At 36.3% G+C, this 14419-nt stretch overlaps 1 protein-coding gene across 3 annotated transcripts in view; it reads left to right on the forward strand.

The window, feature by feature from the left end:
• The window catches only part of CCDC186 (coiled-coil domain containing 186), a 116759-nt gene that overhangs the window by 17560 nt on the left and 84780 nt on the right, over positions 1-14419 (forward strand). For all 3 annotated transcript variants that reach the window (XR_010838825.1, XM_067024593.1, XM_067024594.1), the window contains 6 exons: positions 3119-3247; positions 8066-8278; positions 9186-9305; positions 12625-12729; positions 13194-13292; positions 13460-13546. Coding sequence is in view for 2 of the 3 variants with exons in the window: in XM_067024593.1 (XP_066880694.1) it covers positions 3119-3247; positions 8066-8278; positions 9186-9305; positions 12625-12729; positions 13194-13292; positions 13460-13546 (753 nt within the window). In the remaining variant the exon portion in view is untranslated. The remainder of the gene's footprint in view (positions 1-3118; positions 3248-8065; positions 8279-9185; positions 9306-12624; positions 12730-13193; positions 13293-13459; positions 13547-14419) is intronic.

The following is a 14419-nucleotide window of genomic DNA, read 5'->3' on the forward strand; positions in this document are numbered from 1 at the left end:
GAGTTGTTTTCTTAATTTCATTTTCAGATTGTTAATTACAAGTGTATAGAAACCTTTATTTATTTATTTTGCTGCATTGACTCTTCGTTGCTGCACGCAGTCTCTCTCTAGTTGTGGCAAGCGGGGGCTACTCTTCGTTGTGGTGCGTGGGCTTCTCATTGCGGTGGCTTCTCTTATTGTGGAGCATGGGCTCTAGGTGTGCAGGCTTCAGTAGTTGTGTGTTGTGGGCTCTAGAGCACAGGCTCAGAAGTTGCGGCGCATGGGCTTAGTTGTTCCATGGCATGTTGGATCTTCCCGGACCAGAGCTTGAACCTGTGTCCCCTGCATTGGCAGGTGGATTCTTAACCACAGCGCCACCAGGGAGGTCCCAACAATTTTTTAATATTATATTCTGTAACTTGGCTGCACTTGTTCATTAGTTCTAAAATTTTTTGGCAAACTTCTTAGGATTTTCCATATATAAAATCATGTCATCTGCATGTAGAGAGTTTTACTTCTTCCTTTCTCATCTGAGTGCTTTTTATTTCATCTCCTGCCTGATTGCCCTGGATGGACCCTCCAATACAATATTGAGTAGATGTGGCAAGAGTGGATATCCTTCTCTCATTTCTGAAGCATTGTCTTTTACCACTAAGTATGGTGTTGGCTGTCGGCTTTTCATAGATGCTATCAGGTTGAAGAATTTCCTTTTTATTCCTAGTTTGTTGAGTATTTTTATCATGAAAGACTGTTGAATTTTACCAAATGCTTTTTCTACATCTGTTGAGATGATTGTATGTTTTTTGTTCTGTTGATATGGTGTATTACATTAATTGATTTTTGGATATTAAACCAACCTAGCTTTACTGTGATAAATCCTTTTTGGTCATGGAGTATAATTCTTCTTATATATTGCAGAATTGTTTTGCTAGTATTTTGTTGAGAATTTTTCTACCTATATTCATAAGAGCTATTGCTCTTGTAGCTTTCTTTTCTTGTGATGTCTTTGTTTGGTTTTGGTGCAGCGTTGTACTGACCTCATAGATTGAGTTGGGAAGTGTTCCTTCTTTTGGGGGGGGACAATTTGTGAAGAATTAGTATTAATTATTTAAATGTTTGGTAGAATATACCTATGTAGTCACCTGGACCTGAATTTTTCTTTGTGGGTAGTTTAAAATTTTTTTCTGTTACTAATTTAATCTCTTACTACAGGCATGCCATTTTTAAAATTGCACTTCACTTTATTGCACTTCATAAGATATTGTGGTTTTTACAGATTGAAGATTTGTGGCAACTGGTGTTGTCAGATGGTGGTTAGCATTTTTTAGCAATAAAGTATTTTTTAATTAAGGTATGTACAGTTTTTTTTTAGACATAATGCTATTGCACACTTAATAGACTACAATATAGTATATACATAACTTTAATATGCACTGAGAAACCAAAAAATTTGTGTGACTTGCTTTATTGCAGTACTTGCTTTATTACAGTGGTCTGGACTGAACCCACAATATCTCTTGAGATATGCCTGTGTAGGTCTATACAGATTTTCTGTTTCTTCTTGAGCCAGTTTTGGTAGTTTGTGTCTTTCTAGGAATTGTGCATTTAACCTAAGTTAAATTGTTCATAATATTCATTCATAATTCTTTTTATTTCTGTAAGGTCAGTATGTCCTTCTTTCATTTTGATTCTTGTGATCAATCTAGCTGAAGGTTTGTCAGTTTTGTTGATCGTTTCAAAGAAGCATTTTTTGTTTTGTTGATTTTTCTCCATTTTCCTGTTCTCTATTTCATTACTTTCCTCTCTAATCTTCATTATTTCCTTTTTCTTACCGACTTTAGATTTAGTTTGCTCTTTTTTTTTTCCCCAGTGTCTTAAGATGAAAGTTTAGTTTTGAGACCTTTCTTGTTTTTCAATATTGATGTTTATAACTACAAATTTCCCTCTAAACACTGCTTTAGATGCATCCCATAAATATGTTGTATCTTTATTTTTATTTGTCACCTTATTTTCTAATTTCTCTTTGATTTCTCCCTTGGTTATTTAGATGTTGTTTAATTTTTACATATTTATGAATTGTCAGTTTTCTCTCTGTGTTACTGAGTTCTAATTTCATTCCATTATGGTTGTCAAAGGAAGATACTTTGTACGATTTCAGTGTATTAAATTTATTGAGATTTGCTTTAAGACCTAGTGTAGGTTCTGTCCTGAAGAATATTTCATGTGCACTTGAGGAGTAGGTGTATTCTGCTGTTGCTGAATGGAATGTTGTATAGTTGTGTTAGATTTAGTTGTTATATAGTTGTGTTCAAGTCTCCTATTTCCTTGTTAATCTTCTTGCTAGTTCTGTTCATTACTAAAAGCGAGGTATTGAAGTCTCCAACTATTATTATTTAATTGTCTACTTCCTTCTTCATTTCTGTCAGTTATTGATTCATGTATTTTGGTGCCATATTACTAGGTGCATGTATATTTATAATTGTCACACCTTTCTGCTGGATTGACCCTTTTATCATTATGAGATGAATCTAAAGTACTTTTTTTTTTTGGCTGTGCCGCATGGCTTGTGGGATCTTAGTTCTCCAACCAGGGATTGAACCCACAGCCTCAGCAGTGAAAGCACAGAGTCGTAACCACTGGACTGCCAGGGAATTCCCTAAAGTACCTTTGTAAACAGCATTTTGTTTTCTATTCCAGTCTGAAGGTCTCTGCCTTTTGATATGATTATTTACTCTCATTTAATGTTACTGTTGACAGTTGGATTTTTGTCTACCATTTTTAAATTTTCTGTATGTCTGTATTTTCTGTATGTTTCTGTTTTGTTTCCCTGTGTCTCATTTACTGCCTTTTTTTGCATTGAGTAAATATGTAACATTAATTTTTTTTCATATTTTCTGAGTTATTTCATTGGTAATTACTCTAGAGCTTATCATCCATCTTATCAGAATCTGCTTCAGACTTATTCTGACTTAATTCTATTGCTATATCAGAACATTACTAACATTTACTTTTGATTTCTATGGCTGAAATATATTCATTGCCATCTTTATGCTTTTTTACATTGTTTATATTTATTTGAAATATTGGTGGTCTGTTTGTTACAACTATAAAAATAATCTGGAAATAATTTTCTTTACAGTTAGAATCAAGAATAGAGGAACTTAATAAAGAAGTTCAGACTTCAAAAGATAAAGTACTAGTTCAAGACATTGCAACTAAAAATGCAATTCAGCAATTACACAAAGAGATGGCCCATCGGATGGAACAGGTATTTTTCAAGTCATTATTATTATTAACTTTCTGATGATTCTTTGTTTAGTAAGTAACCCTTTTAGACAGTTTTGGACGTTAGTGTGTATTAGGATTAGGATTTTAAAAATGCTAAAGCAATACATAAATGCATGCTAACCACAAAAAACTTCAACCTTTGTTCCTGTGATTCTTTACAATATGCTGACCCTGAGCATTAGGAATGTTATATATTTAAAACTTACACTATCAGTTCTCAAACCTTTTATACTAATTAAAGAGAAAGGTAGAAGATAAGACATTAAGAAGTTGTTAGGTTTAGTGGACCCAAACATAGCTTCATTAGAATAACCTAGTGAGCTTTAAAAATATATATATTCTTGGGGACTTCCCTGGTGGCACAGTGGTTAAGAATCCGCCTGCCAACACAGGGGACACAGGTTCGATCCCCGGTCCGGGAAGATCCCCCATGCCGCGGAGCAAATAAGCCCATATACCACCACTGCTGAGCCTGAGCTCTAGAGCCCTTGAGCCACAACTACTGAGCCCATGTGCCACAACTACTGAAGCCCACGCACCTAGAGCCTGTGCTCTGCAACAGAGAAGCCACCACAATGAGAAGCCCACGCACCCCAACGAAGAGTAGCCCCCGCTCGCTGTGTCTAAAGTCTGCATGCAACAACAAAGACCCAACGCAGCCATAAATAAATAAATAAATAAATTTAAATACTTATATATATTCTTTGGAATTATATTTTAAAATAGAAACAAAATGATAGTAAAATGTGCACAATAACAATTCAAACAGTAAAACATGTCGCCTTCCAAACTTTTTCTCCCACTCCGCGCCCTTCCCAGAGGCAACATTGATGCCAGTTTCCTGTATATCTGCAGAATATTTGTTGCATGGACAAGCATGTATATATTTACTTTCTTCCTCCCATCCTCCCGTTTTTAAACAAATGACAACATACTACACTCACTACTCTGTATCTGTTTCCTCTCTAATGATGAGTGTAGGTGAGGTTAATAATAGTAGCTGAAAACGGTTTACAGTATTCACTTATTTAATATTCAGGATAACCCTAAGAGGTGAGTATTATTATGTGGATTTTCGAGATTGTTGCATTCAGTTGTTTCTAGATTGGCATCATTACTCTTCTCCCCTAACTTTTCCTCTCAACTTTTTGATTTGAGAATTTTTAAGCCTGTAGAAAAGGTAAAAGAATAATAAAATGAACACTTGTTTACCCTTCACCTGGAGTCACCAAACCTGGTGAGTTTTATTTAGAAATAGCTTCCTAGCATGAGTGTGCACATGTTCCTGCACACACATGTGTACACTCCACAGTTTAATTTTCCATTTTGAGGTTTCTCCATTTCTCAGAACAGATATGTAGAATGTATCCGAACCTCAAATTTACAGGAGGGTAGAGTTAGTTATAAATTCTTAGGGACTTTATAGCATGTCTCCCTCAGTCCCACATGACCTCATATTGGTAAGTATTAAGCCCTAACGAAGCATTCTGGATTCCTGCTGCTTCTTAGATTTTTTTGGCCCTGAAATTTCCCATACTTTCTTGTGAGCTCAACTGTGCATTAAAAAAGCATTTGTTGTATTTCATCTAAAATTTTTGGTGTTTTGAATGGGGAGGGTTCATCTGCCATACTTGCAGGAGTACTTCTACAGTTTATCTTAATTTTAGCTGACTATTGAATCTATCAATTATGTTACTCATATCTTCATCCAAGTCAATGATAAACATCTTAAACTAGTCAAATCTGAAGACTTTTACTGACTCCTCTTCCTCTATCTGTGCGCCATAATGGACTGACTTGCAATAGAAGCTTAAAGAGTAGTCACTTAATTATCTCATTTAATACTCCCAACAATCTGTGAAGTAGGTGCTGCCATTATCTGGAGTGGGATATAGAAATGTGAACTTTTAGCACCCCAGGTTATTCTTTTTTTAAAAAAAAAATAAATAAATCCATTTGTTTTACTTATTTATTTATTTAAATTGTAATTTATTTATTTATTTTTGGCTGTGTCTTGTCTTAGTTGCGACACACGGGCTCTTCATTGCGGTACGCAGGCTCTTTTCTAGTTGTGGTATGCAGGCTTCTCTAGTTGTGGCATGAGGGCTCCAGAGCACATGGGCTGTGTAGTTTGCGGCACACAGGCTCTCTAGTTGAGATGTGCGGGCTCAGTAGTTGTGGCGCACGGGCTTAGTTGCCCTGCAGCATGTGGGATCTTAGTTCCTCGACCAGGGATTGAACCTGCGTCACCTGCATTGGAAGGCAGATTCTTTACCACTGGATCACCAGGGAAGTCCCACCCCAGGTACTTCTTTGGCAGCTGATTCAGGGATGACTCTGAGTAACAGGACAATCTGGTGCACATTCCCTACTGTAGTTAAGAACCTTATAATATGTTATCTCATGTATTATAATTATCTTTTTTCTGCTTCTTATCTCTTAACTTCAGTGAAGTTTCCATGTTGCTACCAGGTATCTTTTTAAAACACAATTTAATTGAATAAAATTTAAAACACCTTTTATTAAATCCTTGTTTGGCTTCTCTTTGCCTGTAGGATAAAATCTCAAATCATTAGCATGACAAGAAGAGAAGTCCTTCTTCCTTTCAGGATCTGATCTCTACCTCCTTTTCTGTTTTATAACTACTTCCTCTCCACTGTAATCAACACACCAAATTTAATCACTACAGAATAATTTAGTGTCCTCTAAATATATCATGCTATTTTATACTTCAAGGCATTTGCGCATGATAACCACTCTAGCTTGAATTCCTTTCCTTGACTGATCCCTCTACTGAATCCTTTAATGTCTAGCTCAAGTATAGCACCTAGTTCAAGTACAAATAGCATCTTTCACCCTTCATGCCAACCCTTCCCAGGGACTGTTAGTATTTTTGTATTTTCAAAGAACTTTGTACAAATTCATCCACTAGAAATTATTTTTTAATATTCGTTTATGTGTTGTTCTTACTAGGTAGTGAGCTCTTCCAGGACTTACCATGGCGTATTCTTCATTGTGTTCCCAAAAGCTAATCCATTATCTAAGCATTAAGTTATCATGGAACTGGACTTCTTTTAAAGTTGACATTACCATTAGTTGACTTTTTCTAAGTACAGTTATTCATTTATCTAAAAATCTAGCTAATTCTGTCAGCCAATTCCATCACGGTTTTGTCAGTCATTTGTCCACAAGCATGTCATCAAATCCTCAGGATCTCTGCCATCCCTATTCCAGTGTTTTCTTTAATTTCTCTTGAAAATTAGTAGGCTATTTCAATGGAGGAAAAAATCCCAATTGGATGATTTTTTTTTTTTAGAAGATGTTGGGGGTAGGAGTTTATTAATTTATTTATTTGTTTTTGCTGTGTTGGGTCTTCATTTCTGTGCGAGGGCTTTCTCTAGTTGTAGCAAGCGGGGGCCACTCTTCATTGTGGTGCGCGGGCCTCTCACTATCGCAGCCTCTCGTTGCGGAGTACAGGCTCCAGACACGCAGGCTCAGTAGTTGTGGCTCACGGGCCTAATTGCTCCGTGGCGTGTGGGATCTTCCCACACCAGGGCTCGAACCCATGTCCCCTGCATTAGCAGTCAGATTCTCAACCACTGCACCACCAGGGAAGCCCCTGCATGATTTTTTAAAGTACTTATATGTATAGTATTTTGAATGGTTACTAGATGTGCTTATCAGCTGTAGCAGAACTTCATGAAACATTTTTTGTCAGTCACTTTTCATCAGAGCATAGGAGGTTTCCGCACATTATCCTAACGCTAAACCTACTTCAATTCAGTTATAGTATTAGTTGGAGTTTACCACTAGATGCTGTTGAAGATCCTTAACGTTTAAGGATCCATCTTCTGTGAAATAAGTATGTGCTTCATCATATTTGCAAACTATGAATTTACTTAAATGAAGGGCTATCTGTAGAAGTTTTCATTGTATGAAATTTCACAGTATGGAGTACCAGCTTATAGTTACAGAGAATTTTAAGTTAGTATATAGATAGATGTCACACCTAATCCAGTTAGGTATTTCTTATTAAAATGCCAAATACTTTTCATACAGAGGAACTCAGCGATCACTAATTAGCATATTACTTTTTTGTGAGGGAGCTAAGATTATAGATTTTAGAAGTTGTCAGCCATAGAGTCAGGATCCTGACAGAAAACAGAAACTGGTGATTTGGGGAGAATTTCATAAAAAGACTCTTTACAAAGGTATGGGTGAGATTTAGGGAGTCCAGCCTGGGAAAATGTAGGATCCTGGGGCCGCTGGAGGAGCCATTATCACTCTTTGGGCTAAAGGAATAAGGAGATGGTGCAGGTAGTACAACCCAGAGAAGGTAGTTGCAGAGAGAGGTCACCTGACAGGAACAGTGTATGATTCTGGAGGAGCCAGATCTCATTCTCTGCCTACCCTCCTAATCTTCTGCTTAGTGCCTCCTGTTGGCCAAACCCAACTGAAGTATGAGGGCAAAGAAACTTGTTGATATGGTCCCTGATGGTCACTTTCCCAGAGCACAGGGTGGGCTGGGAAAGAGTGGAAAAGTGATCTGAAGGAGTAAACAGAAAATAGCAACCATATTAGCTAAAGGAAAAGGGATAGGAAAGGGAAGAAGCAAATATTAGTGATATTAATTTGTTCATTGTATCATTTCTCTTTTTTAAAATTTCATGACACAGGTCCTGAAAATCTTGTGTAAAAGACCAAAAAATACATTGGTGATATTATAGGAAAATATTATTTGTTTTAATTAATGTTTATTTGAAAAATGTTTTATTAATGCTAGATATTTTTTTCAAAGGCCAACAAGAAATGTGAAGAGGCACGCCAGGAAAAAGAAGCAATGGTAATGAAGTATGTAAGAGGCGAGAAGGAATCTTTAGACCTTCGAAAGGAAAAGGAGATACTTGAAAAAAAACTTAGAGATGCAAATAAAGAATATGAGAAAAGCACTAACAAAATTAAGCAACTTTCTCAGGAGAAAGGACGGCTGCACCAGCTGTACGAAACAAAGGTATAACTTTTGATGTTGTATCTTATTTGAAGCTTATTCTCTTTGCTTTTCTTTATTTAATCAAATAATCATAACTTAACATGGTTAAACCACTGTTAAACATAAAGTTTTTTTTCTTAGTTTACCTTCAAAGAATGTGAATGCTTTAATAATTCCAGTATCTTGTTACTTAGCTGCAAAAAGCTTTTCCTATGAAAAGATGAGAAACTGACATGTTGTTTATTAGGCAGATCTTTTTAAAAACTTTCTTTTAAAACCTGCATGTTGAAGAAATGACTTTGTGCTTCAAAGGAAGATTTTATTTTGGTAAAAGATACACATGGTGTGTCAAAATGTGAGTAGTTTTTGAGCCAGAAGTATACTTTGACCAGAATCTTAATGTAACACTTACACGTCATAGAATAGAATTTATATTTTACTTGTAGAAAAACATGTTCTTACATGCTGTCCAAGGAGATTTAATTACTGTGCTATTCAGAGTCCTTGCTATAACTAGCGTCCTCATGGCTACTTATGTCCGGTAGGTTATCAGTTCTTGGTAATCAATGTTATTTTTTCTTAATTAACTTTTAGTTCAGGAATGTTGTCATTGTTCTCAAGAATTCTGGCAAAATCAATTTAATTCATATTTCACCTTAAAGTCAGCCAGTTGAGAAGAATCAGAAAGGTATGCTTATACTCACAGCATACTAGTTGGTTAAAATATAAATGCTAATCATCTTATGTCTTAATTGGTTTTAGGCTTTTACTGTCCTCGTACGATTTGAACTTTAAGTCAGTTTATAGGCCATAATGTGCTAGCCCTGAATTATAGTGTTATTGCATTGATTATCTTGAGATATAAAAGATACACAAATGATTGGTTGGTTGTTTAAACGAAAAATATGACCTAGTGATATTATTTTAGGAAGGTGAAACTGCTAGACTCGTCAGAGAAATAGACAAATTAAAGGAAGATATCAACTCTCACATCATTAAAGTAAAATGGGCACAAAACAAATTAAAAGCAGAAATGGATTCACACAAGGTGAGTACTGTAATACAGTGGAAAAATTATTAGAATCAGTTTTAAGAGCACATGCAGTAATAGTTATTAATGAGGCATAAAGCTTAGTGACTCCTGTAGGATAGCTTGGGCCTGAATATTTGGTGATTGTAAAAAGATATTTCTTTGCATGATTTACATATTAAATTGGATAGAATGTTGTTTTATCATTCATTGTTTTTAACCCCCCAATGACTTTGTTCTTTAAGCATTTTTAGTGTGCTGTATTTTATATTAAACATTGTCAGGTTCAGGGGGAAGAGGAGAATATGTAGGTTATCAAAATTGAAAGTAAACTCTGGAACTTCTTTAGTGATGATACAATTCTTATAATCAAGAAATATGAATTTTTATTTAAATATAAACATAATAAAGAAAAGTTTCCTTATCTGTTTATTATGAATATAATTCTATTGGTATTGTATATAATGACTATCATATTATTAAACAATATAATAAAAAGTGGTGATAAAGGCTGGTACCTGATGCCAATTTTAAGCACTAACTGAACTGGTATAAGTAATAAAAATCTGAAGATAATAGAATGTGAAGTAAAAAAAAAACTTTGAAATATGATTTAAACAAAAGAGCCATGTTATTTATAACAGTTACCACATTTTCAAAAATAGGCTTAATGATATTGTTTAAATTATTATTGGCATCTCTTTAAATAATCCTAAGTTGGTAGAACTGTTAACCTTTGGATATTTGTATATTATAATATCAGAGAAAACTGTAGGGAGAGGTGTATGTGTTGACAGTGGTCAAAGATAGGTTAGAGAATGGTAGGTTTCTGAACTAATTGCTGATCAGCAAATGAGTGTTAGGAAACTATATGCACAGAGAAAGAACTGCCAGAGGGAGTAGGGGCAACAATCCTTAGGGCTCACACAGGGCTACAAACCATTTAAAATTGTGTTTGACACAGGAATCTCTCAATTGCTATGTTTTGAATAAATGAAGTGAGTATCTACTATGTATCAGGCTCTGTTTTAGTTATTGATGATATAGAAGTTGGGGGGGGACAGATAAAGTTCCGTTCTCTATCTCTCTCCTTGTTGAGCTAATATTCTATTTTAAAAAATAATATTTGAAAAAGCCTTCAAATGTTTCAATTTTAAAAGTAATATGGTTTTAATATGTCAAATTATTTTTAAAAGACCTGCAACTGAAAGTATGTAAGTTGGCACTTAATTGTATGGTAGGTTTATCTAAAAACAAAATGATGTATAAGAAGCGGTGTGTGAAGGATAGATGCAATTTACATTAAGAGATGACAGGAAAGGCATTCCAAGTGGAGGAACAGCAAGATAAGAGAGAGAAAGGGAGATGAATATTTGGTGTTTGAGAAAACCAGCCTAACTAGAACAGTAGGTTTATGTTAGGTATTCCTTCATTAATTCAACATTTATTATGTGAACAATTAATATGTGGCAACTACTGAGCTAGGTGTCATCCAGAAGCTGTATCCTCAGTGGGGGAAGCGTGTAAGCTGCTGTACAATGTATCAAGTGTTACAATCTAGTGATTCCCTGGATTCTATGGGAAGACAGAATAGCAGCTTCTACCCCTTTCTGAAGGGAAGCTACTAGGAGGAGATGATACCTAAACTCTCATTTGAAATCCACATGATAGCCCAAATTATGGGACTGGATGGGTACTCTGAAGGAGAACGTTGGAGCTACAGGGTAGGGCTGTACTGGGACAGTCACCACAGGAAGTCTAGCTAGTCAAGGAGACAGCGAAGGCAGTGATGAAGTGGGCAGAAACAGGAGTATGTTGTCTTGTAAACAGAGGAAGGCTATTCAAAGAGTCAGGAGTGATCAGAACTGGAACAGGTAAGTCAAGAATAAGAAATGAGAAAAAGCAATTGGATTTGATGAGAAAGTAGTCCCTGCAGACCTTCAGAATTGTTATTTTAAGAGAGTAGTTAGGAACAGAAACCAAATTGCAGCATGAATCTGTAAAAAAGTTTTGAATAGATACCTTGGCCATAAACCAAAGAATTGTCTTTTATGTGGGTCTACAAAGAACTGCTTAAACACTTTGCTCTTTTTGTCTTTTCAAGTTAGTAACTTCTAGTGATTTATGAAAACTCTATCAAATTTAACTTTATTTAATGACTATCAATTAACTGTTCAGGCTACATTTAGTTTTTTGTCAGAAGCATAAAATGTTATTACTAGAATAGTATCTGACTCCAGTGGCAGTGCTAAGACAAGAACTTTCTCTACTGTCTGGTCATTGTTCTCACCATTCATCACATCATTATGCCAACCTTGTTGCTGTCTGTAAAGGAAAAACCCAGTTTTCCTTCAGTGTAGGGAAAAACCCAGTTCTCCTTACTGTGGGTTTCTTCCCTTTGTGTCCCTTTTACTTTTACACAGAACACTTCACTTCTGTCACTTCTGGTTACCAATGTGTGAAGGCTTTTCCCCACAACAAGCAATTCTCTGTGATACCAGCTGAGTGACCTACAACTTAACTCAGTTTTGACACTATCAATCCAGAGATAGTGTCAGATCCCACAGGTTAAAGGCTCAGTCCCACAAGACTTCCCCGACCTCCCACTTCAGACACCAGTCCCAAGCCCAGGTTTTCACCTGTTCTTCTGATCAACTGGCTATAGATTGGAGGTTCTAACAACCTCCCTGCCTTGGGTTCAAAAATTTGCTACAGTACCACACAGAACTCGGGGATGAGTACAGTTACATACCTTCACCAGTTTATTAAAGGACATTATAAAGGGTCAGATGAACAGCCAGATAAAGAGATACATAAGATGAAGTCTGGGAAGGTCCCAAGTGCAGGAGCTTCTGTCCCTCTGGAGTTAGGGTGTGTCACCTTCCTGATATTGGATGTGTGCACCATCTGGAAGCTCCCCAAGCCTCATACTTTTGTTTTTTTGTGGAGGCTTCATCACATAGGCTTGAGATTGATCATTAACTCCATTTTTACCCTTCTGCCTTCTCAAGGGAATGGGGGACAGGGTTAAAAATTCCAAGCTTCTAACCATGGCTTGGTCTTTCTGGGGACCAGCTGTCATCCAGAAGCCATCCAGGAGTCCAGTCAGAGTCACCTCATTAGAACAAAAGACACTCCTATCACTTGGGAAATTACGAGGATTTCAGGAGCTTTGTGACAGGAAAAGAGGTTAAAGACCAGTATTAGAACAAGAGATGCTCCTAATGTTTTTATCACTTAAAAAATTACAAGGGTTTTAGGAGCTCTGTGCCAGGAACTGGGGACAGAAACCAATATATATTTTCTATCATCTCACATTGTCTTTTTGTCAATGCAGGAAACCAAAGATAAACTCAAAGAGACAACAACAAAATTAACTCAAGCAAAGGAAGAAGCAGATCAAATTCGGAAAAATTGTCAGGATATGATAAAAACATATCAGGTATGCTTAAATTTTTGAATAGATTAGTAACAAATTATGCCAGATATCAGTACTCGTTTCATAAATTTTTGTATCTACAATATTCAAAGTGTGGAATAGATTTGATAGGGCAGCTAAATTAAATACAGGCTATTTCCTATGTTAAAGTACTTGCAGCTTAAATAGAGATCTTACTAGAGAAGTTTTTAACCAAATAAATACACTAGAAAACATTAGAAGAATGAAGAGTACAAGAAAATGTATAACTTTAAAAAAAAGCCCACTGTATTATGTTATGTATGTTAACTATGCTCTTCTAGTTGGTGCAAAATTGACGTATTTAAAATCTTTGAATACAGTCATCAATTTTACATACATGAGCTATGTATTTCACGATGAGGAAATTTAATTGCAAAAACCTTCTTCACATTTCAAAGCATAAAACTTTAAAAATTGTCATCCTTTTGTCATTTCTTTCCCATTAGGAATCAGAAGAAATTAAATCAAATGAGCTTGATGCCAAGCTTAGAGTCACAAAAGGAGAACTTGAAAAACAAATGCAAGAAAAATCTGACCAGCTAGAAGTGAGTAGCTTTGTTCTTTGTATACCTTGGATGGTATAATATAGAGGAGAGAAACAACAAGTAGTTACTGCCAGCTACTTTTAAGGCCTTCTGGAAGGAGCAGGTAATAAATTTTAGATCTGGTTTAGCATATAATGATTTGTGGTTTCTTTTAAACTTTTTTAAAGATGCATCATGCCAAAATAAAGGAACTAGAAGATCTGAAGAGGACATTTAAGGAGGGCATGGATGAGCTGCGAACACTGAGAACAAAGGTAATTCAGTCTTTAGTCATGACTCCAGACGAAGGGTAAATATCTTTAATTTTGTACTCATTCTGATTTTTAAATCTTGGGGAAAGGATATTTATATAGAAATATTCCAGAATCAAAGAGTAGCATGTCAGTTCCCTAGCAACAAAATTGACTCTTAGAGAAATAAATCTTCATTTCAGTCTCTTTTAAGTGTTTGCCAAACATTCTTGTTTCACAGCACGTTTGCTTTATAAGTTATCCTTGATCCTCTGTTACATGGGCTTTAGAGCTGTGTCAGAAAATAATAGAAAGGGACTGCCCTCGTGGCGCAGTGGTTAAGAATCCACCTGCCAATGCAGGGGGGACACGGATTCGAGCCCTGGACTGGGAAGGTCCCACATGCCACAGAGCAACTAAGCCCGTGCGCCACAACTGCTGAGCCTGTGTGCCTAGAGCCTGTGCTCCACAACAAAGAGAAGCCACCACATGAGAAGCCCGCGCACTGCAACGAAGAGTAGCCCCGCTTGCTGCAACTAGAGAAAGTAGGGAAAGCCTGCACGCAGCAATGAAGACCCAACGCAGCCAAAAATTAATTAATGAAAAAAGAAAAGAAGAAAGAAAATAATAGAAAGCCTTTACATTTCTTCTAGGTATATTTAATAGTCTTGTATACAGTTTTTTTAAAAAAATGTTTGCTTGCTTGCTTATTTATTTATTTGACTGCATTGGGTCTTAGTTGCAGCACACAGGATCTTCATTGCATCATGTGGGATCTTTCGTGGCATGTGGGCTCTTCATTGTGGCGCTTAGGCTTCTCTCTGGTTGTGGCACGCGGGCTCAGTAGTTGCAGCACGCGGGCTCTCTTAGTTGTGGCACGTGGGCTCTAGAGCACGC

This window comes from Kogia breviceps, chromosome 2 (genome assembly GCF_026419965.1).
Source record: "Kogia breviceps isolate mKogBre1 chromosome 2, mKogBre1 haplotype 1, whole genome shotgun sequence".
In the NCBI taxonomy this organism is placed as follows: domain Eukaryota; kingdom Metazoa; phylum Chordata; class Mammalia; order Artiodactyla; family Physeteridae; genus Kogia; species Kogia breviceps.